General features: G+C 45.3%; 1 protein-coding gene across 7 annotated transcripts in view; it reads right to left on the bottom strand.

Annotated features, from left to right (window-relative positions):
- IQSEC1 (IQ motif and Sec7 domain ArfGEF 1) overlaps window positions 1-27523 on the bottom strand; it is an 801393-nt gene that overhangs the window by 211071 nt on the left and 562799 nt on the right. Inside the window, exon 1 of one of the 7 annotated variants that reach the window (XM_043980842.1) lies at window positions 24161-24383. The exons of the other annotated variants lie outside the window; for them this stretch is intronic. Coding sequence (XP_043836777.1) covers window positions 24161-24237 — 77 coding nt within the window. The 5' untranslated portion in view covers window positions 24238-24383. Of the gene's footprint in view, window positions 1-24160; window positions 24384-27523 lie in introns of those variants that run through there. 7 annotated transcript variants of the gene reach the window in all.

Raw genomic sequence — 27523 nt, 5'->3', positions numbered from 1 at the left:
CCCCTCCCCTAGACAGCAGGTAATCTGATATAGCTAACCCCACTTCTAAACTTTTCTATTCCTATCGAGGGTATAGTCACTCTGATAGTCATTCAGGTTTACAATCTTGGTGGTATCCTGGGCTCCCTTCTTTCACTCACCTGGAATAACTGTTGCTAAATCTTGTTCCTACCTTCATGATCTTGCATCTATTCCCTTCTCTCTCCTCCCATGGCCACCTCTGTAGTTCAGGACCTAGACTATTGCAAGAGCCTCCTATGTGGTCTTCCTTTCTCAAGTATCTTACATTTCTTTTTCTTTTTCTTTTCTTTTCTTTTTGAGGGGCAATAAAGGTTAAGTGACTTGCCCAGGGTCACACAGCTAGTGTCAAGTGTCTGAGACCGGATTTGAACTCAGGTCCTCCTGAATCCAGGGCCAGTGTTTTATCCACTGCACCACTTAGCTACCCCCAAGTATCTTATCTTTCAAAGTCATCTCCTATACAGTTGCCACAATGATTCCCTTAAAGGCCATGTATAAACACACTTCTCTCTTATTCAATAAAATCTGGTTGCTCCCTATTGATTCCCATCCTAGGGTCAAATATGAGATTCTCTGCCTATCTTTTTTTGTTGTTGTTCAATAATTTTTCAGTCATGTTTAACTCTTTGTGACCCCATTTAAGGTTTTCTTGGCAAAGATACTAGATTGGTTTGTCATTTACTCCTCTAGCTTATTTTACAGATGAGGAAACTGAGGCAAACAGGGTTAAGTGACTTATCCAGGGTCTCACAGCTAGTATGTATCTGAGACCAGATTTGAACCCAGGAACATGAGTCTTCTTGACTCCAGGCCTGGCACTCTAGCCACCTAGCCCTTCAAACCTGGCTCTGACCTACCTTTTCAAACTAATTCCATGTTACCTCCCTGTATCCATATTGGCCTTCTTGTTGTTCCTCACAGAGGATGTTCATCTCCAGTCTTCATGCCTTTGATTCCTGAAGTAGATTCCACCTTTCCCTCTGCCTCTTATAATCCTTTATTTCCTGCAAAACTCTATTCAAGTGACACCATCTATATGACATCTGTCCTGATCATCCAGCTGCGTGTTTCCCCTGCCCCAGTACCTTGCATTTATTTTGAATGCATACTTGTATATATATATATATGTATATATGTATGTGTGTATGTATATATATGTTTATATATATATATATGTATACAGACTCACACACACATACACATGTTGTCTCTCCTAATAGACTGTAAGCTTCCTGAAGGCAAGAACTATTTCATTTTCCTCACTAAATTCTCAACATCTTGGTGCCTGGCATACAGACGGTGTTTAATGAATGCTTATTGATTATCTTCAGTTTGCATGATGGAACATGGAAGACTGGGGTTTCCAAAAGGGTTTCCTCAGTTAGGCTCAATGTGGACAGATTCCTAGCTTTCTTTCTTTCCTTAGCTTCTCTGAGATATGATGGCAACTGGGACAGACAGTATTCCTAAACCTTTCAAAACTGGAAGTTTTATGTAACAGTGAGGAAGAGACAGGCATAAAGGCCAGAGGATTCAGAGATCTCTGTTTATCCCAACTAGGTAAACCAGGAGGGCAGTAACCACAATGTTATCTAAAAAAAATCCAATGCATAGAATCCCTATAAGTTTGATTCAGAGACAGAGACTGTGAGGGTGATGAGGGAGCTTCCTTGATGTTCTTGGGTTGGGGGGAGGAAGGGAATGATGAAAGGGTGATAGGCACTCTCTTCTACAAACTAGCAAATGCCACCTTTTTCACAAAGCCTTTGATGATCCCCCTTTCAAGTAATCATTTTCCCTCTCAGACTTCACGTAATATCATATTCCATCTTTCCAATGCCCTTATATATTATTTTGTATGACAGATGTCTTTGTGTGTTATCCATCCCCCTCCTAGACTATACTATACTATAAGCTCTGCAAGGTCAAGGAATATGGTTTATCCAAAATTCCCCCCCCCCCCCCGCCCATCTTCTGTAGTAAGTACTCTGAGCACAGCAGGTATTTAATAGAGATTTATTAAATAAATAGTTGAATAGCCTTAAATGAATTCAACTGCCTGAACCTCAGTTTCCTTTTCTGTAAAATGAGCTCTTAAACTAGTTCATCTCTGAGATCCCTCCCAATTCTAATATTCTCAGGTTCTAGGAGTCTCTCCTAAGCCATGGGTAGTTCGGGAGGAATCTTTAGAAGCCTCCCTTGACTCGTCAGCAGGCACTGGGGCAGGTGGCTTGCTATAATTGATATTCCATAGCCTTGGGAAGTAGGAGATATGTAGGCTGTGTCAGTAAGAGCATGGAGGAGAGGTTTAAATCTCCCTGGCAGGTTGGATGCCAGGACACACCACGGGCCCACCCTATGACAGACAGATTTACCTCCCAACTGAGTGTGAACAGTGCTGTGGAAGCCAGTACCACTGACAACAAGGCCAACATCTCTGGTGGGATTTTAAAGTGAGGAATTGGTGCTCTCAGATTGGCAGAGGGTACTTTTAAATTTAGGACAGCAAGGAAGGGTGGATTCTCAGCCTCCCTCCAGGGCCTCTCTGTCCACGAATGAGGTCTTGGGCAGCCACACAGCCCACTCACTCAGACTTAGTCAGTAAACAACATTTGAGGTTTGCAAGCAACCAATCCCCTAAAACCAGAAAAACGAGCCATGAGGAAGATACGGATGCAGCCAGAGGAAAGAGGCAACCACAAGGTACTGAGGAAGCTTGGCAGCCCTGCCCCCATGACCACACTGCCCACTGATGGGGGGGAGGGAGGGAGGGAGAAAGAGAGAGGGAGGGAGGGGGGAGGGAGGGGGAGGGAGAGAGAGAGAGAGAGAGAGAGAGAGAGAGAGACAGACAGACAGACCCAGGGGCCCAGGGAGGCCTTTTCCCACCGTTTCTGGATGATGATGAGAACAGATGCCTGGAATCTCCCATTCTGTGGGCGGGGAGTTCCACTGCTTCCTGCTAGTGGAAGAAAATCCTCATGCTCCCTGTGCTCTAATCCAGGAGGTGTCCACGTGCCCAGGCAACTTGCAATTTTTTTTCCCAAGTGAATTTTGTTTCTGCACTTTAGGGTCTTTCAAGAATAACTCATTAACTTTGTTCTTCCATCAAACCTCAGGAACTGAGCCAGCCATTCCCCCTAAACTTAATTCAATTAAGTTGAGGCCAGACTCATATAGATAATAACAATAACAACAACAACCATAACAAGATCCACCACAGCAGCAGCAACAACAATAATGAATAAATAATAGAGGCCGACATTTATAGAACACTTTAAGTTTGAAAAGCAATTTGGAGGGGGCAACTAGGTGGCCCAGTAGATAAAGCACCAGCCCTGGATTCAGGAGGACCTGAGTTCAAGTCTGACTTCAGACACTTGACACTTACTAGCTGTGTGACCCTGGGTAAGTCACTTAACCCTCATTACCCTGCCCCCCCCCAAAAGAAAGAAAAGCAATTTGGATAGTTTATCTCATTGGATTCTCACAATTCTAGGAGGGAGGACCCATTATTACTCTCATTTTACAGATGGGGCAACTGAGGCTGAGAGGGGTTAAACGATTTCCCCTATAGATGGTATCTGGGACAGGAGTCCAACTCAGTTATTCCTAACTCTAAGCCCAGTGCTTTATCCCCTTTGCCGCCCATTGCCCATATTGGCAGTGAGGGGGGGATAAAGTGGTACTTGTGGTCATCTGTGATAGGAACCCCACTAGATGGAGACAGTGACTTGGGCAGGGGATTCCTGGAGGGATGGCTATCTCAATCCTCAGCCCAACTTGACTCTAGTGAGGAATGTTGTTCAAAAGGCACCGAAGGCCAAGTCTAATCTGCCCCAAAAATGGAACTAGCAGGGCTTAGGGGACCATGCAAGCACAAGAATTAAGGAAGTTGCTCCCAGTCCCTCTCCCTGAGCCTGGACATATATATTTTACTGAATTTTAATTTTGTTTTTTTAGTGAGGCAATTGGGGTTAAGTGACTTGCCCAGGGTCACACAGCTAGTAAGTGTTAAGTGTCTGAGGCCGAATTTGAACTCAGGTACTCCTGACTCCAGGGCCGGTGCTCTATCCACTGTACCATCTAGCTGCCCCTGAATTTTAATTTTTAATTAATTTTTAATCAGGCAGCCTGATGGTGAAGTGAATGGAGTGCTAGGCCTGAAGTCAGGGAGACCTGAATTCAAATCTGCCCTCTGATACTTGTCAGCTGTGTGACCGTGGGCAAGTTACTTTACCCTGTTTGCTTCAGTCTCCTCATCTGTAAAATGAGCTGGAGAAGGAAACGGCAAAAGTATTCCAGTATCTTTGTCACGAAACCCCCCAAAACAGGACCACAAAGAGTCAGACACAACAGAAAAAAACGACTGAGCAAATGACAATTTTTAATCTGCACAGATACTCATATCTTTCCTCATCGCATACTTCATCGAACATTTATCCACACACATGCATGAACCACACCCCTCATATCCTCCCCTAGCCAAACATCTGTATCTATGCATGGGCCGTACTCAAATGTGTTTCACACTGTCCACTGCACACAGATCCACCCCCTCTACACTCACCCCCTCTACACCCATACTTTCGTATTCTCCCCACTGTGAGAGATAACATACCTGTTATGTGGAAATACTATGCACATGATACCAGAGCCCACACCTGACATTTCGGTGTACACATGCCCACACACTCACACTTCATTGCACAAACATACACACTTGTGCACTGTCTCTCCCCCCACATTTTGCCTGCATTGTTCCCGGCTCTTCTCCAAATCCGTCCCATCCCTCACCAACCTCTTTCAGCCTGAACACTCCCTTCCTCCCTTCTTACTCCCTGAGTGGGAAGCCACTAAGCCAGAAGAGACCCATCTCTCCTTGGCCTCTCTCTGTCCCCTCCATAGCTGCCAGGATGGTTCTAACGGTCTGATGCTGTCATTTGTAGGCAGCCTCTGATAGTTACAACCTTGCTGCTGCCCAGTCCATTTTTCCAAATGTAAGTAGCCAATCCAAGATCTTTTTCACTTCACTTCCCCCACCCCTGCTACAAACGAAAGGAACCCTGAACAGCTGGCTGGGCAGAGAAATCCACCACCATGAGCTTTTTACCTCCTCCCCCCAGGTTGTTAGCCCCTAATATGAGTCAAGGCTCTGCAGAGACCCTGGGCAGAACTACTACTGCACCTCTCTCAAAGCCAGCTCCCTCTCCTCTGAGTTGCCAGCTCTGGCTAAGTGGGCATCTTTTGGCAGCCCCAGGATGAGGGAGGTGGGGACTCAGTGGCACTGGGCAGCCCCTTGTACCTGACGGTCCTGACTGAGATGCAGTATTTCCACATTAGGTTCCACACAGCACTTCCATCTCCCTTCATGTCTCGAGCATCCAAAGGAGACCTCGACCAATCCAGCAGTTCCTGAGCCAACGGAGCCGTATTCAGGATGTCTTCCAGGCTCCACAAGAAGCAGCCACCCCCCACCCCCCACCAGTCCCCAGTCACCAAACAGTCCTCTGACCTGCCCTGGAACAAACCCTGGCCCCAACTCTATGTGTCTCTCCCTCGCTGAGGGGGAGCCAGCTCTCTAAGCAGAGGTCTCAAGTTACTTCCTTCTTCATGATTTAAAGGAAAAAAAATGTATATAAATAGATGGGTAAAAAAAAATGTAAATGGTTGTACCACTTGCTGAACCAATGAAGCTCCCTCAGAGGTTGCTTGGCAGGTTATAAGTCAAAGCAGCAGATTGTGAAGGTGGGAGGAGCCCCCGTTTGCGTGGCCCTGCGAGGAATCTGCCTGGTCCTTGCCTCTCTCTAGGCAGCAGGCAGGCTGACTGCTTCCTCGGCTGCTGGGTCCTGGGCTCTCACTTACTGGGAACAGTCAACGCTGACCAGATACGCCCTAAATCACAGGGCTGTCAAAGAATCAACTCCCCACTGTCTGCAAAACTTCTCCCTTGTCTCCTGTAATAAACCCGCTAGTGCCAAAGTCGGGGATGAGTCACTTTCCAAAGCCCTCCATGAATCCAGACAGGGGAATGGGAGCCGCCACTGGGGTGAAACACAGTGTCTGTGTGTGTGTGTGTGTGTGTGTGTGTGTGTGTGTGTGTGTGTGTGTGTGTGAGAGAGAGAGAGAGAGAGAGAGAGAGAGAGAGAGAGAGAGAGAGCAAGAGCACCCCAGCACCTTTAGTCTATAATTAGAAACTTTTCTGAACCTCTACTAGGGGGAAAAAAAGAGCAAAGATTTCCTCTGGAAAAGAGGCTTGGACTGTGTGTGCAGAAAACACACACATAGAGCCCAGTCCTTCCCCTCCCCTCCCATATAGACCACCTTGTTTTCACATTCTGTCGCACCTCCCCCAAAGACCTAAACCCACGTTCCCAGACAGTAATGGGATGCAGTTTCCAGTTCCATCTCTGCTGAATTCCTCACCGGTGCCATAGGCAACATTTGGGGATAAAAGGGTCTTTTTTGCCTATCCTGGCAGACAGTGTAGGGTTGTGTGTTGCAAGGGAGCTTTGAGAAGATCCTGGATGAAAAGGGCCAAAGAAACTAGGAATGTTCGTGATGAATAACGCCTCAAATTTGTTTACTTTCCTCAAAGGGACACCATAAGGACTGATGGATTCCAAGGCAAGGTGGTGCCATGCTTAGCCTCAAGGACTTTCTTCCTTCCTTCCTTTCTTTCTTCCTTTCTCTTCTTTCTTTCTTTCTTTCTTTCTTTCTTTCTTTCTTTCTTTCTTTCTTTCTTTCTTTCTTTCTTTCTTTCTTTCTTTCTTTCTTTCTTCCTTCCTTCCTTCCTTCCTTCCTTCCTTCCTTCCTTCCTTCCTTCCTTCCTTCCTTCCTTCCTTCCTTCCTTCCTTTCTTTCTTTCTTTCTTTCTTTCTTTCTTTCTTTCTTTCTTTCTTTCTTTCTGTGGGGCAATGAGGGTTAAGTGACTTGCCCCGGGTCACACAGCTAGTATGTGTCTGAGGTCATATTTGAACTCAGGTCCTCCTGAATCCAGGGCCAGTGCTCTATCCACTGTGCCACCTAGCTGCCCCCCTGCATTCTTTTTTAAATTATTTTAAAATTATTTTTCCCCCCTGCATTCTTAAAGTCCAGGTCAGTAGGACCCAAATTAGACAGGCTTCATGAATGTGTCCAGTAATGAACTAGATGTCTTTTATCTGATGATAACTCCCAACTATGTTTGGAGTGGCTGGCTCATCACTAAATTGGTGGTCAAATATGGGACAGTGGAAAGAACACTGCATTTGGAGTCAGAGGACCCAGTTCTGTGTGACCTTGGGTAAATCACTTGGCCTCTCTGGGCTTCATTTGCCTCATCTGTAAAATGAGGGGATTAGACTAGTGGCTACTAGGTCTCTTTCAGCTCTAATTCTATTATCCTATTGAATTTTTGTTTTTGGCATTGGCAGCTGCCAAAGACTCTCTCCTAAGTTATAGAGAGTTTCAAAACGGTTTTGGAAGAGGGAATACCCTCAACAAAACTATAATTCTTGAAGTATTGTTATAATCATTAATGAATAATATCATTAAATAATAAATATTTAAATAAATAAAAATAAAACCAATAGTTAATAATAAAATACTGATGTAGTGCTGTGGGGTTTACAAAGTGTCTCCCTCACAGCCTCTTAAAGTAGGTAATATAAAGATTATTTCTCATCATGGTATAGTAGAAATAGGGCTCAATTTGGAGGAAGACAGTCTGGGTTCAAATTCTAGCTCAGCTAGCTGACTTCCTATATGACCCTGGGCAGTCCCTTAAGGTCTCTGAACAATTTAGTCCCCTGTAAAATGAAGGAACTGGACTACGTGAGGTACCTTCTAGTGCCAACTCTATGATCTGTCACCCATTTTACAGATGAGAAAGCTAAGGTTCTGGGCGGTGATTTTTTTCATGGTCTCATGGCTAGTTAAATAGATGGGCAGATATGAAAGGGGGAAATGAACCTTCAAAATGCTATCTCAAGGGAGAGAATGTGGAAAGAAAAAAAGGGCAGTCCAACTCCTAAACCTCAGTGAAAGGAAAGGTTTATGGGTAGATTCTATGTATATGAACCTCAGGGTATTTTTAAGATTAGCTGGGGAACTATTTTCTCCCTCCTACACCCAGCTGTCACCATAACAGTTCAAGACCACTCCTCCCCCTTCCTCCCTGTCCCCCCCCCCCCACACACACACACCAAGAAAAAAAAGATGGGCTGTTTGCAGTTTGGGGTGTGTTGGGTTTTTTTTGACCTGTGATTTTATTGGTATAGGGAACTCCCTGGTGAGAGAACTCTCTTCCAAGAAAGATCAGCAGCTTCTCCTCAGTTTATAATCTTAGTTGCCTAAAACATTCAGGCATTAAATGACTTGCCTACCTGTACACAGTTTGTGCCAGAGTTAGAACTTGAACCCAAGTATTCAGGGTTCTGAGACCAGTTTTCTCTTTACTAAGTCATACTTCGGTCTCTTGGACCTAGGCAGGGTGTCCAATTCCTAGGAGATGGCTCTATTCTTTCCTCTCTAAGGGAGTCCAAGGGCCTGCCTGTAGTCAATACACTCAGAGAATCTCCCCCTCCCAGCCACTGAGACTCAGAAGAAACCCAGCCTAGAAAAGGCAGAAGTTTCCCAGCCAAAATCCCCTCCCCCTTCCAGAGCCTCCCCTGAAGGCACTAACACACTTCTCCCTCCCCTTGTGAACCACCCAAACTCTCTTATTGTCCCTATTTGGAACTTGAGCAGAGAAGGGAACTCAGATACAGATTATCCACTCTAGGCAGCCTTAAAGAGAGCTTCCAAAATTCAAGTGACTTGTCCAAGGTCATGCATTTAGCTTGTGAACTCTGTCACAGTGCTGTCACTCTAAGTGATTCTGTCACTTAATTATTATGATTATTAATATATAACAGGAATACATAATTAATAATGTATCAAGTTATATATTTAATTTATAACTAAATTATGATGATTTATAGTATTATATAATATTTTTGTTGTTCAGTCGTCTCATTTATGTCCAACTCTTTGTGACCCCATTTGGGATTTGTCATTTCCCTCTTCAGGTCATTTCACAAAAGAGGAAACTGAGGTAAACAGGGTTAAATGACTTGCCTAGAGTCACACAGGTAGTAAATGTCTGAGGCTGAATTTGAACTTAGGTCTTCCTGACTCCAGGCCTGTGCTCTATCCATCAAACCACCTAGCTACCCATAATGGATATTATTGACATTAATATTAATAATGTGGCCAAGAACTTATATGCCAGCCCTCTAATCCAATTACAAAAAGCAGTCATTTTATCTTCTAGTGCAACAGTCCATAAAACATTAAATATAAAAGAATAATTGATGGATAGTGACTCGTCCTAGAATAATTTCTATCTGAATTTTGTTGAAAAGGATGAGAAGTTGACAAAGCAACAGCAATAACAGCAGACCTTGACAGTGCCCTTTAAGGTTCACACGGTACAATTCTGTTTCTGCTGATCCTCGGAACATTTAGCAGCTATTACAGTCAAATCTTCCCACTAGACTTGCTTAGGGTCACCAAGGTGGTTCATGTTATTGATGGGATTTGAATCGAGGCCCTGGGAATTTCAGAGGCAGTGCTCTGGAGAGTGAGATGAAGCAGGCCTGGAGCAGCGCCCCCCAGGAAAGCACAGGCGGCACCAGTTGGTGTCCAACATTGGCTCCCTCCAGTCCCTGCCTCAGCTCTGTTTCTCTGGGGCTATTTTTAGGCATATAAGTGGCTCCATATAGAGAATGCTATTTCCAATTAAGGTTGGAAAAGAGGCCTTGAAAAACAGAGGGGTTTACAAGTCAGCTGAGAGGAGCCCCTGGGTGTGACTTCTCTGCTTCCCTCACTTTTATGCGTTTATTTCACTTGTTAATTTCTCTGTGTAGCCTTCATTGTTGGTTTCAGGTTGGTTTGCTTTTGGTGTTGGTGGTGCCTGGAAGGACTTGATTCACTGTTTTTGCACTTCCCCCTGTATACAACAGGTACTTAATAAGTGCATGTTGGGTGAATTAATGGTTTTTCCTCAGGTTTGGGGGTGGGGCTCTTTGATAGAGATGGCTGAGGCTACCTGTATAAAACAAGGAGGAGTCTCCTATCAAGATCATTTGTAGGGGCAGCTAGGTGGTGCAGTGGATAGAGCACCGGCCCTGGAGTCAGGAGTACCTGAGTTCAAATCCGACCTCAGACACTTAACACTTACTAGCTGTGTGACCCTGGGCAAGTTACTTAATCCCAATTGCCTCACCAAAAAAAAAAAAAAAAAAAGATCATTTGTGTTCAAGGAGATTGTTGATCAAGCCAATGAACCCCAAACCCTCCACCCAGCCCCAAACGCGTGGTCTTCCTCACTACATATTGGCAGTTTTGAGTCATCTTCTCCCAGCAACCTCTGCTCCTTACAAATGTGTACTCCCCCTGTTACCCCCACCTCCTGAACCTCTGGCTCCCTTCCATCCCCAGCTCCCTTTCTTCTCCTTCCCTCCTGCAAGGCAATGAGCCTTTGAAGGCTGGCTTCTTCAAAGGCCCCCCGAAAGCACCTCCCCCACCTCCCCGATCACCCAAGTCCCTCCGCCCTGCTCCCTCTCCGCACTACTGAGCTGGGCTCACTGCCAGCTGCCCGCACTGTGCAGACTGGATCCACTCTGAAGCCCTTTGACTCGGTGAGTGTCCCAGCACACTGGGGGCCAGATGCTCAATGCAGAGGCTGTCAGAGGGAAGCAGTGTGGTGGGAAGGAAAGAGATGGGGCCTCTGGCACCCAGTTCTCCTTCAGAAGAGGGGCCTTGCCTAGAGCCCCGAGACCTGGAACAAATTGATTTTTTAACTATCCCACTTTGTTCTTGTTGTCTAATCACCGTTGACAACAGCAATGCCACTTGGAATTTTTGTTGTTTGTCCTTTTCAGATTGTTTCTTCATCTGAAAGACGAAGGGTATCTCAGATGATTGCTAAACTCCCTCCTTGTTCTAACGTCTTATGTTCTAAGGTCTTTCCTGCTCTGATAGTCCCTCTTTGAAAGTGCCTCCTATTAAGGACCCCTCCCAGCTCTGACATTCTGTGTTCTGGGGCCTTCCCAGTTCTGACATTCTGTGTTCTGGGGCCCTTCCAGTTCTGACATTTTGTGTTCTGGGGCCCTCCCAGTTCTGACATTCTGTGTTCTGGTGTCCTTCCAGCTCTGACATTTTGTGTTCTAGATTCCTTCCAGCTCTGACATTCTGTGTTCTGGGGCCCTCCTAGCTCTGACATTCTGTGTTCTGGGGCCCCTCCCAGCTCTGACATTCTGTGTTCTAGGGTCCCTCCCAGCTCTGACATTTTGTGTTCTAGACTCCTCCCAGCTCTGACATTCTGTGCTCTAGGGCCCCTCCCAGCTCTGACATTCTACAATATATCCTAAGCTCTCTTTCAGTTCTATTGAATGTCTATGCATTTGTTTTCTCATTAGAACATTAGCAGTGGACCCTGAGAGCTAGAAGCCTTGAAGGAGTAAAGCAATCGGTATAATATCAGGACCTCCTATTTCTGTAGCACCGTTCATTTTACAAAGTGCTTTCCTCCCCTGGGAGGCAGGTAGGTCGGTAGAAGACCTATTATCTCCATTTTAGATATGAGGAAACTGAGGCTCACAGAGTCTGGGCTCATCACCATTACAGTGCACCTCCCTCCCAAGGCTCAGATGAGAGTCAATAAGAAGAGATCATCCTTTCTGGCTGCAGAGAACTTTACATCCACCATCCCTTCTGCACTCCACAGTAGCCCTAGGAGACAAGCCAGGACTATTGTCTCTTCAGATGGAGAAACTGAGCCTTGGAGAAGAGAAATGACTCATCTAATGACTTGTCACACAGCTTCCAAGAGGCAGAACCAGGACTAGCACCCAGGCCTTGTGTCTCTAAGGCTTCTCAAATGGAAAAGGGCTTTGGAAAACACAGCCAGCTAAGCACTCAGTGGGAGGGATCATTGCCCTTGTCACACTGATTTCAACACCTCCAGCTCTTGTGTTCAATCTCATTTACCCCAGGTCCTGTGCCTGAAGGCCACGTGCCTAATCCCAGGACGGACAATAGAAGAGTTTCATGGGAGATGGTGTATGCAAGCAAAAAGAGAAAGGGAATTGGCATCATTGTGGCAAACCTTCCGTTTCACCCAAACAAACCAGCTGCCATTTATACAGATGTTTGTAAAGCACTTTGTATGTATTCTCTCATTTAATCCTAACAACAAACTTTAGAGGTAGATATTCTTATTTCCTGGATTTACAAATGAGGAAACTGAGGCCTAGAGAGACTGGGTGGCTTGCCCAGGATCATCCCGCTTGTAAGAGTCTGAATCAGGATTTTAACTCAGGTCTTTCTCACTCCCAAATTCAACACTAACCACTGTACCTCCCAGCTGCCCCTAAGCCCCAAACCAACAACCCTACAGTGGAGAAAAAAAGACCCACTTTCGCCTCAAATGAGCAGGTTGGCTCTAGCCACAGCTTCTGAGAGGACTCTGTGTGTGTGTGTGTGTGTGTGTGTGTGTGTGTGTGTGTGTGTGTGTGTGTGCTCACATGTACCTACATGTGTATATTGTAGCCTCTTCCTCTTGCTAAAACCATTAGAATTCCCAAATTATGTAGCTCACAACCTGCCTTCCCCTCTCCCTGCTCCAGAATCCTAGCTATGGGCTAGTAAAATATAGAGACTTCTGATAATTCAGAGGCTTTCCCAGCCTTCTCCTCTGTCCCCCTCCCCCCACCATTTTTTTTTAAACCACCCCTGCAGGCCAGCTAGCAGAGGGTGCTCTGAAGACATCAATACAGCTAAAATCTAAACGAGGCGATTTCTATTATTAGCAGTTTGTTTGGAAAGGCCATGAGGCTAATAGCCACAAGGATGATTTTGGATTATCTGTGGATTTCACTTATCAATACATTACCCTGGTAGTTGGAGAAAACCCCACTACAGAAAGCTTCTAGTTCTCTGAGGGGCCAGGAAAACAGTATTTAAAAAAAACTCAGCCACCAAAAGCACAGTTCTCCAGTTAAGAAATGTTTAATTGGTGGGAATAAAAGGGCGGGGGTAGAATAGACTGCATGGCTTAGGGCGGAAAGTCAGGAGGCACCTGGAGTGGAGGAAGGGGGTTTCTAGGGCCTAGAGTCACTTCAGGGCCCCTGAAGTGTTTGTTCCTTGGGTCACTTGGAGCCAAAGCAGGAGTGAGGGAGGAGAGTTGTATGTGCATGGGAGTTTGCACAGACTCAGCTGTTCCCATTTCCTGGCCAGTTTGCAAAGCACTAACCTCCTCCTCTGAGAGCTGGACCACATGCCCAGTGACTCACACAGGCCAGTTCTGGATGAAGTCACTATCAGGCAAAGGAAAACTATTTATTTGTTCCCTAGGAGAATATGCAGTGAATTTGGGCCGCAAGGTCAGGATGTCACTTCAGGCTCCCAGAAGCAGTGAGAAAGTTTGCTCACTGCCTGGGCATAAAGAGTTCAGGGCCTGATCTTCCTACTCTAGGGGCCGGGGAAGTAGAGGACAGCCAGGAGTGGGCAACCTTTGTTCCCAGCCCATGAGCCAACAGAGAGAGGATTTAAACCATTGAAGAATCATAAAATGGGAAGGAATCTTAGAAGTCGACATAAATGAGCATTACTTAAAGCAGGAATGGTCTCTATATCATCTCAGAAAGTAGTCATCCAGTGAATGCTTAAATACTTCCTGGAACAGGAAACTCACTACACCACAGGGCAGCCCATTCTTTTCGGACTGTTTTAATTAGAATCATAGAATGTAAGTGAGAAAAGGCCTTATGTTTTTGTTTTGTAGAGGGGAGAAGTGAGGTTCAGAGAAATGAAGAAAATTGCCAGAAGCCATACAACTAGGCATTGTTACTAGTCCAGAGAGGCAGGGATAGAACCCAGGTTTTCATATTACAAATCTAGTGCCTTTTGGGTTTTGTCAGGAAGTACTGCCATTGAAACCTTCCTCCCAGTAAGTCCTACCTACTGGTCCTCCTTCTTCCCTTTAGGATTAAAAAGTATTAGAGAAATTTCTCCTCCACAAGATGTTCTCCAGATATTTGAAGGCAGAGCTTAAAGCTACCCCAGGCTAAACATTCCAGACTCCTTCACCTGGGGCTTTGCCTGACATCATTCAGGGGCTTCCTTTTCCCAATTGGCCCCTCCCCTGTTGTCATGGTGACCACCAGTCACTAGCTAGATCACACCCACTAGTCATCATTGTGTCTTGCTTGGTCATCCCTAGGGGAAACAAGTGCTTTCCCCTCAAGGTTGAGGCCAGAATCACTGGGTTTCCATGAGGCATGGTAGTGACTCAGTCGGTCAACAAGCATTTATTAAGGGCTTCCTTTGTGCCAAGCACTGTGCTAAGTGGCAGTTATGTGTATTATTTAATCTCCATGTTATAGATAGCTCAGTTAGGTGGTCTGCCCTCGGTCACATATCTAATGTCAGAGATAGGATTAGAACCCAGTCTTCCTGAATCCCAGCCCAGCATTCTCTCCACTACACTGGGTCAGGCAGTCAGGGGACCTAACATCACACTCCATCTCTGCCCCCCCCTCAATTCCCCCATGGGGCTTTTGGAGTACCAGAATGCCTTAGTTTTCCTCATTTGTGGAATGTAAACACTGAACCTTCCTCTAGAGGGCTCTGAGCAATAGTTGATGAACACAGATGAAAAAGTGGACATGCCGATGTTAGCTCCTTTAAACTACTTTATAAAACACTGATTTCATTTGGTTTTCAAAACAACCTCAAGGAGTCTAGTAGGGCAGACATTCTTATCCCTATGTTACAGATGGTGGGGGCAGGGTAGGATGTGTCCAGGGCCTTTCAGTGAACTCCCCCAAGGTCTCAGAGTGAGGGATGAACAGAGCAGGGAGTAGAACACAGGCCTTCCATCTTCCCAGCCAAAGCACAAAGGTAAAACCTGGGATCACCATCAAGAGCAGCCTAGTCCAATCCTTTCATTTACCAGATGGGGAAACCGAGGACCTCGGTTCAATAACCTGGCTAAGGTCACACAGGTAATAAGGATTTTAACCCAAGCCCTCTGATTCCAGAGCCAGTAGCCTTTCCACTTCCCCTCCTTGCTACCTCCCTCTTCATAGATGAGCAGCCTTGCTGGAGGCTACCACTAAAATCAGAGATCGAGAGGGTGGCATCTGTTACTTTGTGTCACAGGCCAGATGATCAGGGGCCCATGGTTCCACTAATAACCTAAATGGTTTAGGCTGGGAACTAGACAAAGGACCCAGTGGGATGCTTTGGGTGGAGAGATAAGTACTTTAGAATGAGCATCTTATCGGGTTTCCTCATTGGAGGGGAAAACCAGGATAATCAGCCGTCACCCGAGCCAACTGGGTGTTGTCTATTTCATGTAACAAGCTGAGTTACAATAATCCCTTTGGGTCTCAGATGGAGGAAAATGTACTGCAAGGGTTTGGTGGGGAATGGGGGAAGGGGGAAGAAGCCAGTTTCCAAAATTTTACCCTGAAAAAACATCCTGATGTCCCTTCAAATACTGTCTGCTTATCTACAGCGCTGCATAGTCGTTCAGAACTGCCTTATTCAGAAGGCTTTTCAATCAGCTCTCTCTCTGAAGCTCCACACATATTATCCATAGGGTACTACTGATACTGTGATTTCATTGATGCAGGAAACTCCAGGAAATGTAATCTCCCTCTACCAATGTAGGTCAGGACCTTCTCCGACATTTTTAGTCTTTGAGAGATGGTTGAACACCCCTTGGGGGTAGTAGATTATATTTTTGATTTCTTTGGGGGATAGTAGATTATGAGGTAATTGGGAGATATTTAGCAAAATAAAGATACCATAAAACACAAATAACATTCCATTTTAAAACTAAGTCAAACTGGATGGCAGGGATCCTTAAGTACTATGCCTTCATTCCTATTTCTATTTTTATATAGTTTCTATTTTAAGAAGTATATATATAATATATTATATAATTTCTATTTTTTATTATTACAGAAGATGTTCTCTCTTATATACTGGGGAAGAGAAATGACTGGTCCAGGGTCACGCAGCCAGCATGGGTCAGAGGTAGGATTTGTTCTCAGACCTTCCTGGTTGTGAGGAAAATTCTCTGTCCACACCACTGCCTTTCCAGAAGATGGTGATTTTAAATTAATTATAGATATATAGATATACATTATTAATAAATTAATTACAGATAAGGAAACAGAAGCTAAGAGGAGCTGACTTGCCCGAGGTCACACAGATAAATGAATAACAGCACAAGAGCTTGAACCCAGATCTCCCACATCAAAGTTAAGTCTTATTTCTTTCTCCACACTGTGCTTCTTCTCAGTGACTGGATCCTCTTCAAATCCTTCAGGTCCCAACATATCACACACTTCTCTACCATAGCTATGAGGTAGGAAGACCTAAGTCCTGGGAGTTGTTTAACTAGTGATGTGACCTCAGGCCGGACACTTCCCTTTCTGGGTCTCAGTTCCTCCACCAAGGGGGAGTAGAACCAGGGCTTTTAACCTGAGGTCCCTGGAGCCTCGCTTTGCCCTCCAACAATAGCAAGGGAACAGGGCACTGTGTCTGTTAAAAGGAGAAACAGCTTCTGCCTCCTCCTCTTGGCTGTGACTCTTGAGGGGGTAAGATTTCTGACAGCTTTTGTCCTAAGGTTTCTTCCAGCTCTGACCTCCCATAATTCCATAAGGCCTGTAGGGGAGACAGTGCTGAATCTGGAGTCAGCAGAACTCAGCTCAGCTTTCAACCTCACTATGGATTCCCTGTGTAAGTCACCCACTTCTCCTGGCCTCAGTTTCCTTACTTCAAAATGAAAGGGTTGGGGCAGCTAGGTGGCGCAGTGGATAAAGCACTGGCCCTGGAGTCAGGAGGACCTGAGTTCAAACCTGGCCTCAGACACTTTACACTTACTAGCTGTGTGACCCTGGGCAAGGCACTTAACCCAATTGCCTCACTAAAAAACAAAAAACAAAAAACAAAAAGAAAGAAAGAAAGAAAGAAAGAAAGAAAGAAAGGAAGGAAGGAAGGAAGGAAGGAAGGAAGGAAGGAAGGAAGGAAGAAAGAAAGAAAGAAAGAAAGAAAGAAAGAAAGAAAGAAAGAAAGAAAGAAAGAAAGAAAGAAAGAAAGAAAGAAAGAAAGAAAAGATAGGGTTGGACTAGATGACCTCTGAGGTCCCCTCAATCTATGGTCCTATGATCTCTTCTGGTTCTGAGTCCTATTATTGTATGATTTAACCTAAATTCCCCCCTTGCTGCCATGAGTGCTCATTCCCTCATATCCAAGGGCTAAGATAATAGCTGTGTATGCTGTACTCTTCATACGCTTGGAGGGACTAGCTTTCCTTCTTTCCTGGCATGATTACTCCTTTCCCCTTCTTCTTAAGGTTAATGACTTCAAGAAGATGTTAAAGAGAGGGCAAGAGAGACAGACAGACAGACAGACAGAGAGATACAGAATGACACAGAGACAGAGACACAGAGAGGCACAGACACACAGAGAGACATAGAAATGGAAACAGAGATAGAGACAGACACACAGAGACAGAGATAAAGACAGTGACAGAGAAATGGAGAGAGAGACAGAGATAGAAAGAAAGACAGATATATAGAGACAGAGAGACACAGAGAGACACACACAGAAACTGAGAGAGAGATGGAGAGGACAGGGACAGCAATAAGCTCAGGGTCACCCTAGGAAGCACAATACAGAACCTGACAGGGGAAGGCAATGCTGCTAGTTCAGAAAGGAAGAGACAGAGCAGGACTGGAGGTTAGCTAAGAGAGGAAACTACCTGGCTCTCTCTCTCTTTGCCAGCAACAGATTTTCTCACCTTCTGCTCTTTCTTCGACAACGTGCTAATGGTAACAACTCTGGATGGGGGAGAATCCTCACCAGCTGCTAGCAATACAGTTTTCCTAGCCCAGAGGCAACAGAAAGATACTCTGAGGGACTCCAAACCCCAGACAGAGTTACCACATGCTCCAAGGCTCATCATTGGGATATCCTGATTAAATAGGGCATTCATTTTAAAGAGGCGTGAAAAAAAATCAGGAGTGATTTTGTTAGCTCCTGATTGTCATCAATCAGAGAGCACAGACTGCCTGAGTCCTTTATAAACCAATACTCTGGGTGGGAGGAAGAGGAAAATCGATTTTTGTTCACTGAATAAAAATGAAAATGGAAAACTCCAATATTGTGGGAATTCAGTTATTTTTCATCTGTAGGGTGAGTCCACTGAGGCTGACTTATTCCAACCTTCTCAATGGCCAGGACAGGATTTTGATCTTTCATCTTTATGAGTTTGACCTTTAAGGGCAGCTAGGTGGTGAAGTGGATAGAGCACTGGTCCTGGAGTCAGGAGGACCTGAGTTCAAATCTGATATATGGCATTTACTAGTTGTGTGACCCTGGGCAAGTCGCCCAAATTGCCTCCAACATCCAGGGCCATCTCCAGTCATTCTGATGTATACTTTGCCACTGGACCCAGATGGCTCTGGGGGAGAGAGTGATGTTGGTGATTTTGCATAGCCTCACTTAAATCCAATTCATGACATCACCTCCTGATATCACGGTACTCTTTGGGAAGGAAGGAACAAGAAGTTTGCTCTTCAAGAATGAAAAAAAAATTGAATGAAATTCTTGCTAGGGAATATATAGAATATAAGAAATCAGTTTCCGGGGCATATTTCAGGCTAGCAGGGCATTCAAGCTCCTCCAGGAAAGGAACCTGTCTCCACTAGACTTTGTACTCCTTTCTGTCCCTAGCAGACTGCTGTGCACACAGCAGGTGCTAGATAAATGTGGGCAGGATTGAATTGTATGAGGACTCTTGAAACTGGTAACAGTGCTACATGGGCTGGCTGGAAGGCCCAATTCCTTCTGATGGAATGCACCAAGAAAGAGGGAAGGCATCTAGTCACACAGGACATGGGCTAGTCCTATCATGTTACAAGGCAAAGAGTTGTTTGGTAAGAGGACATGAGGGCAGCTAGGTGGCACAGTGGATAAAGCACAGGCCCTGGATTCAGGAGGACCTGAGTTCAAATGTATCCTCAGACACTTGACACCTACTAGCTGTGTGACCCTGGGCAAGTCACTTCACCCTCATTGTCCTCCCCCCCCCCCCCCGCCCCCTTCAAAAAAAAAAAAGAGGAAATGAAAACCTCCAAGAGGAAATGGGAATACATTTGTGATTTGATAGTTTGGGAACTTCCTCCAATGTATTTCACTGCAATTTAGTAGATAAGTCTTAGAGAGTTGCCTGAGGCTCTCAGTGATTTAGCCATGGTTACATTGTCAGAGACAAAATTTGAACTCAGGTCTTCCAGAACTAAACTACCATCCTTTACTCTGCTGTCTTTCTCTGAAGAGCTGTAGCATAGGGTTAAGAAGGAATTCCTAGATGAGGAATTGTACTCAACCAATACAGATCAACAACATTTTCTTTTCAGTTTATGGTTTTAGACATTTGTCTGGAGCCCCAGGATGTGAATTTGTCCAGTTACACAGACAGTATGTCAGAAGCAAGACTTGAACATAGGTCTTCCTGACTTCACGGCTAGCTTGCTTCTGTGGAGCTATACTGGTCATTTTTTGAGGGGAGGCAATTACTGTTAGGTGACGACTAGAGTCACACAGCTAGCAAGTTCCTGAAGCCAGCCTTGAACTTAGGTCCTCCTGACTCCAGGTCTAGTGCTCTATCCTCTGCATCATCTAGATGCTCTCCTTTCCCTCCCTTAATGGTTATTTAAAGAACTATCTTGTGGAGAGAAAGAACAATTACAAAAGGGAAAACTTATCCGACAGTTTTACAATTTACGAAAACCTAATGCCCCAGCCATTTAAAATGCTCTTTCATTCCACAGATTGGGAAATGCTGATGAGGGACAAAGAGATAGGTAGCCTCAGACAGTCACACACATAGATAAAGGGAGGGAAAAATCTCTAAAGAGGAGAGGGAGCTCCCTCACCAGAAGAGACAAAGCCAAGTGTTTGGAAAGTTTTCCAGTTTCAATTGCAGCTCTCTTCCTCCCCCCAGCACCAGCCTTGGGCTCAGCTCCAAGGATCTTTTACATTAAGATCCTAATGAAGAATAATTAACAGTTTAAAGGAACCCAGTATTTAAAAAGTGGTTAATTTTTCATTGCCTGCTTTTTATATTCTTCACTGCGAAATCACTAATTTAAACAGTTAAATTCAGCAGAGGAAGCCACGGTAGGGGTGGGAAACACTTGTTTAATTTTCAAAGCTTAACCAAGGGAGGAAGAGTTGGGATCTGTGCCTTGATCCTGAGACAGTAAATTCCCAAAGAGGAGGGGCTGGGCTTTTTTTGTTTGTTTTTCTATACCCCCCCCCACCTTAGCATCATGTCTCCATTCCCCCCCCTCCCCCCGACTTGTTCCAGACCCTGGATTTTATTGGTATGGGGAACTTCCTCCATTAATGAAAATTAGCAGAGAAATAGTTCAGCCTTAAAATACTCCCCTCCACTACTCTGGCATCTAGGGATATCCTGTCCTCATTGCTGTTTTTCGAACCAGATACTCCATCTTTCCTCCCCATCTCCAATTCCTGGCTTCCTTCAAGTCTTAGTTAAAGCTCTTCCTTCTGTCCAAAAGCCTTTCTTGGTCTTCCTTAATCTCACTAGCTGTGTGACCCTGGACAAGTCATTTAATCTGCCTGCCTCAGTTTCCTTAACTTTAAAATAGGGATAAGAGCACCTGCCTCCCAATGTAGCTGTGAAGATCAAATGAAGATAAACTTTGTAAGTTCCTGGCACATAGTAGGTGCTTAATAAATACTTATTCCCTTCCTTTTTCTCCCCCTCCATCCGAGATCATCTCTAATTATCTGGTATATATCTTCTTTGTAAATGGTTGCTTGCACATTGTCTCCCCCTAGTAGACTGCGAGCTCCTTGAAAACAGGGACTATTTTTGCCTTTCTATTTGAAGCATAAATTGTAGGTACTTAATAAATGCTTACTGAATGAATCAGAGACCATGGGGTGAAATGACTTGTCCCTAGTGACACAGCTGATATGTAAGAAAGCAGGATCTGAACTCAGGTCTTCCTGACTCCAAGGGAGTCCCACTAACCAACCTGAAACTTCTAGTCTCTCCAATATTAAGGTATTCAGTAAACATTTGCTGAATTAAGTTGGCAACAAAATGACCAAAATGGTGTAGCACATATACTCTGATGGAGCAAGATGGTGTATTCATTGAAAAGAATGCTTAACTTGGCATTAGAAGACATACCTCAAGTAAGAGTCTGACCATGTCATCCCTTGCTCAGGAAGTGCTGGCATTCAAAGTCCTGCACAGTCTAGCTCCAATCAATCTTTTGTTTATTTGTTTGTTTGTTTGTTTTTTTGTTTTTGGGTGGAGCAATGAGGGTTAAGTGATTTGCCCAGAGCTAGTAAGTGTCAAGTGTCTGAGGCTGGATTTGAACTCAGGTCTTCCTGAATCCAGGGCCGGTGCTTTATCCACTGCGTCACCTAGCTGCCCCCCAATCAATTTTTACAGTCTGATCTCACACTGCCGCCCGCTGTAGGCCCTAAATTCCTGCCACACTGACCTATTTGATGTTCTGTGTATGGCAGGCTTGTGCTGGAGTCAGCTCAGATGGCTCTATGGAGTCCACCATTAAATTTTCAGTATGACTATTTATACCTCAGGAATATGCAAAGGCTAAGATCAAGGGAGGCTTGGCTTATTTGTTTTGCTGATTGTCTAGATGTAAGAAAGTGATGGAGAAAATATTAATAATGCAGATTGAATTTGAAAGTATGTTGTGCATACTAATTTTTCCCCCTTTCTGGAGAATTGGTTGTTAAAACATTTACCATCACACCCCTGAGTGGATACAATATTCCATCTCCTCCTATCTATGTGTCTTCAGCATAGGCTATACTCCATGGAATTGATTTCTTTTCAAGTTTCAGCTCAAATGCCATAACCTATATGAGGTCTTTCCTCATCTCTCTAGTTGTTACTTCTACCTCTCATCCCCCATTATTTTGCAGCTACTTTATATGAATTTTCTATTGATTTATCTGTGCACATGTTGTTTCACCCTAGTAAAAGGAAAGCTTCTGGAGGGCAGAGACTCTTTCTTTCTTTTGTTCTTTCTTCCTTTCTTCCTTCCTTCCTTCCTCCTTTCTCTCTTCCTTCCTTCCTCCTTCCCTTCCTCCTTTCTTTCTTTCTTTCTTTCTTTCTTTCTTTCTTTCTTTCTTTCTTTCTTTCTTTCTTTCTTTCTTCCTTCCTTCCTTCCTTTCTTTCTTTCTTCTCCTCATTCTCTCTCTCCTCCTCCCTCTTTTTTCCTCCCTCTTCTCTCTCTCTAGCATAGTATCTGTTACATCAAGTAGACTTTAATAAATTCTTTAATTTTAATAAAGAACTTCAATAAATCATGAATTTAATACAAATGCTGAAATAAATGAATGACCCCTTGTTTTTTACTCAACTCTTTGACCTTAGGCTACTTGCTGTATCTCTTTGGCACTTAGTTTCTTCCTTTCTAAAATGAAGGGGGTTAGACTAGATGTTCTCCAAGTTCCGGGCTTCATTCCAATTCCAATATTCTAGATTTCTAAGAGTCTAGTTTTGTCTAAGGAAAGTAGAACAGAGTAGCTCACTTAATTTCCCTCTGGAGGATGAGCTAGGTTGACATAGACTCAAGTTATAGCTTGAGATAGATAGCATTATCACCAGGACCCTGAAAGCCATATGGAAGTCTACACAGACACACCCACTGAACCAACCCCTCCACCCTTTGCCCAAGGAAGTATAACAAAATTCAAGTGAGTGAGTGCTACCTTAACCTGGCAGGGGCCCAACTGCAGCCAACCAGCCAGCCAGCCAGCCAGCCCCCTTCTGCCTGTTGTCCCCAAAGCCTTTGCAAAAGACAAGTTCACCCTTTTCAGAGCAGGCCTATTGGAAAAGAAGAGAAAGCCCTCACCAATTTCCCAGAACTTCTTGCATGCTAATGGTGACTACTACACAGAATGTGAAATCAGGAAACACTAATTCCCCTAGAATAGCCTGAATAATCCCTTCCTCCTCCCCACGCTCCATAATTACTCTATGTTAAATACGCTCCCAACCAAGAGCCACATGAATACACTTTTGTTGTCTGGGGATGGTTACTTAGCCAAGGTGTACATATGGACTGCATACGATTTCTAAAGAATTAGGCAAGATTTATTAACAATCCCGCCCATGGTATTTCCCTTCCATGCCTCCCCTCGCTAACGTATGGGAATGTCTTCCGAAATTCCCCAACTCACACTCTTCCTCCCAGCTACACTCCCGAGTGAGATGGCACCAACCCAAAAGAAAGGATCAGCTTCTGGGTTAAGGGTCACCGTAGGCTGTATTGTGCTCTTCCAGTATGTAGGCAAGTCCCCCAGTACTGGAGGGCCTAGTTAGCTATTCTCCCTCCTCGCAGCCCCACTCTCTATCAATCACGCTGGGCTTCCCTGTCAGACTGGCTCTGAGAAGTGTCAGCCCGCTTCAATGGCTGAGCCGGGCAGTCTCTTCCGCAGGATAAAAGGAAAATGAATGGTAGTGCTTATCAAAAATATTTCTGGCAGGCAACTTATCAGCATCACTCAAATTTCCACGGCCTTCCAGGCACCGGCTGCTGTTGGGCAGGCCAGAGGTGCCCACTGGGGGTGGGGGACACCATTGAGTGAAGTCAGGCCTGATGCTTAACTTGGAATGAAAAAAGTGAAAGTTCAGAAACAAAGTTCACTTTCTCCTTCAGTAAAGGCCTCCCAAATTATTCCTCAGCGAAAGATTGCTCAATCCGAGATTCTTGGACTTGCTTTTAATTTTTTTGGGGGGGTATAGCTGTGTTTCACTATAACTGGGTTCCTTTGTAATCTAGATATTTTATTTTATGCATTTCAAAACATGATTCTGAGAAGACATCCATGGAATTCATCAAACTGCCCATCCAAGGGGGTCAGGACCCAAACAGGTTAAGAATCCCTGCTTTGTGGGGAAGAACTTTGACCGGTTTGCTCTGAAGTGTTCTTAGCAATTTCCCCAGCCCCGAAGTGAACCCTCCCCATCCATTAGCATTTGCACAGCCCACAAACACTCCTCAGACTGAATGCTGCCTTACCTTTTATAGAACCCGTGAAGAGGCTGGAGACACAGAAAATGCCAGTAATCCAAACAGAAGGCCTTTAGCTTGAGCATTTTCAAATACTCGGCCGCCTCTCTCTGCTCGAGAAGGTAGCTTCAAAGCGGTTTCTCCCCAAGGAACATGAAGCTTGCTATTGGGGTTCGGCGAGGAGCTTGGGAGCCAAAGCTGAAAGTTGTCTGGCCACCTACCCCGGCCTGGATCCAGGCTCCCCACCCGCTCCCAGCCGGACCCCCACGGCTACGGGTTTGAGTGACCAGTCCCTAAGCTCCGCGGCCGGTCCCTGCAGCCTCCCCGGCACATGGCCCCAGCCCCGGCCGGCCGCAACAGTACAGTACACTTCAGAAATACAAAGAGACAGGCACACAAAGCCTACAAATTCATTTGCTCTGCTCTCTGCGCTCGCTCGCTCGCCCGCGGCTCCCCTCCGCCAAGCTCTCTTCTCGTTCACATCGCCACCCGAGGTATGCCAGGGCAATGTCACAGTCCGCCTGCCTCCCGGCGCCCGTTAGTTACTGCAGGTTCTGGGAGCTTCCCGGGCCGCGTCCGGGGCCACCTGGAGCCGCCGGGCCGCTGGCCGCCCTTGGCCTCCGCCAGCCCACCATCCTCACTGCACCTGGCCCTGGGAGAGAAGAAGGGCAAGGACAGCCCCTTGAGCTCCGGACGAGGACTCCTGCCTCTCTGCGATCCTGCCAGCAGCCCGTGGCTGTTTGCTCGTCCCGGCCCAAACTCCAGAGTTCCCAAGGACACAGCTCACAACTCTTTCTTTTCAGCCAGATCTCCCGGAGTGAATCATATCTGCCCCATTCATCGTCTGTGCCTTACAACACCTATGATAGATCTGCGGTTCCCTTATGATGCTGGGGGAAAGAGTGGGGGTTGGGGGGGGGAAGGAGACCACCGAGTAGGTGGGGGGGGGCGAAGAAAGGCAAGCACCCTCCCCACTCTTCAGCTAAATTATGCTTATCTTATTCCCAGCACACTTTGCCAGTTAGGCCTGCGTGAAGAAGAAGAAGAAAAAAAAAACTAATCATCTGAGCCACATGGTGCTCTTGGGGGGTGGGGTAGAGGGAGAAGCTCCCAGCTATAAAAGCCAGCCAGATAAAGCCTCACTGAGATAGGCTGATTCTGGTTGCCGGGGCAACAGGCACACATTGATAAAATCTAAAATGGAACCTTGATGACCGTCGCTCATTGGCTGATGGGAGGGGACTCTCGTCGCTCCCAACCTGTGTGTACTGCAGGGACCCACCCGCATGACAACCCCATCAGCTGGGAGTGCAATTGGGGGCCGGGCTTAGGAGCAGCGATGCAAACCGAGCCCCAGCCTCTGGCATTGTTGGGCAGAGACGGTGGGAACCTTCTCCCTTCGAGGGGCAGAAACAATGGGGATGTACTCAACTTTCTCCCCGTGGCGGTTTTTTAAAATGTAAAATTAGTAGGAAGAAAACGAAAAAACAGAACAAACTATGGGCACTTTCCATCAACTGCCTCTTAGTCTCAATATTTTCTTCCTTCTTGGAATAGCCCAAGGTTTCTGATGAAGGCAACCGCAGTGGGTGGCCTTCCCCTGTCCCTTTGCCCTCCAAATTCCATTCATCCCAGTCCATCCCATTTCAAGCACATACTTGCTTTAGGTATAATACCCCTTCAATAACATACAGACAATGCCTACATTCCAAACCATTTAGACATTTGGTAGACACCACGGGAGGTGGGTATTGCCAAGGGATAGTGGGCACTGGGTAGATTGACAGATGCAGGTATCTCTCAGACTAAGGATCTGCTTTATAGGAGGGACTGAATTTAATGCCTTTGGACAGGGAAGCTCAATAATTTGGGTACTCTTTTCACTTGGGCAAATAGAAATACATCCATGAAGTTATGTGCTAGCAAATGCTTAACAACTGGCTGGGGGGTGGGGAATGGAGGAACACGTTTTAAATTTAATCCGAATTATTTTTTTTCCAGGGCAATGAGGGTTCAGTGACTTGCCCAGTGTCACAAAGCTAGTAAGTGTTAAATGTCTGAGGCTGGATTTGAACTCAGGTCTTCCTTATCCACTACACCACCTAGCTTCCCCTTTCCCTCCTGTTTTAATGATTTCATATTTATCTTGCATATAGCTTGCTTTGCATATATTTGTTTGAAGTTGTCTCCTGTGTTAAATAGTAAGCTCCTTGAGGGCCCAGACTATCTTTTGCTCCTTTTTGCATCTGTAGGCCTTAGCACAGTGCCTGGCACAGAGTAGGTACTTATTAAATATTTTGAATTGAATTGAATTAAATGTTTATACTGAAAATTTGAACATGGTTTGAAATGGTTCCAGCCCATTCCTGCTTCTGGGACTTCACACTGGAGGACTATAGCCTTAGAGCTAGATGGGACCTTCTAGGTCATTTAGTATAACTACTTTATTTTACAGATGAGGATACTAAGGCCCAGAGAGGTTAAGTGATGGGCCCATCTAGGTAGCATGTGACAGAGCTCTGACAATCACCCAGGTGTGTGTAATTCAGATCCAAGTTCATTGTCTTTTTTTGGGCCAGGCAATGAGGGTTAAGTGACTTGCCCAGAGTCACACAGCTTAGGAAGTGTCAAGTGTTTGAGGCCAGATTTGAACTCAGGTCCTGCTGAATCCAGGGCCGGTGCTTTATCCACTGGGCCAAGTTCATTGTCTTTCTGTTAATTGTTCCTCGAACATTAACTCCACAAGTCAGAGGCCTTCCTCTGGTTCATTTAATATTTTCGTGGGTATGACTGCTTTGCTCTGCCTGCCCATGCATGACTCTTTACTCTCACTACATGCTTTGCCCATCTACTTTCCCCATTAAACATCCCCTTCCTTGATTACATTGTTAACACCCCCTCACCTTCAATCTTTCCATTGCCCTTTAGACTACTTGAAGTTGTGATTTTCCTGAGCTCCTCGGAATGGTGAGATCCTGAGATTCTGGGCTTTACAGCTTCATGACCAAGAGGGATTTCTAGGCCTTGAGAATGGAACCGTGTCCAAAGTACATGTTCCTTCCTGGCCTGGGTACTGAAGGATAATATCTCCACACTCTTGCTCACATCACACACTTCTCCTCACCCCCCTTCTGAAGAAGAGAGTGCTCTTCTCTTCATCTATTCCTTTCCTGCTCATTCTTCAGGACAAATGGCTCTGCTGCATATGAAAGTTCTAGCTTCCTGACTTCTCCTATCACATCAAGAACTTATCATGCTTTGGTTTGTTCTTATTCTCAGTTCTATAGATGCAGAACTTCTCTCCCTAAGCAGAACTGTCTTCAAATTCTCTGAGGGTGGGGACTTGTCTCTTTCTGACCAAAGCTAGTTCGG

The sequence above is a fragment of the Dromiciops gliroides genome, chromosome 1, assembly GCF_019393635.1.
Source record: "Dromiciops gliroides isolate mDroGli1 chromosome 1, mDroGli1.pri, whole genome shotgun sequence".
Taxonomy (NCBI): domain Eukaryota; kingdom Metazoa; phylum Chordata; class Mammalia; order Microbiotheria; family Microbiotheriidae; genus Dromiciops; species Dromiciops gliroides.
The sequence above is the reverse complement of the archived record's forward strand: the minus strand, read 5'-3'. Positions and strand labels throughout refer to the sequence as shown.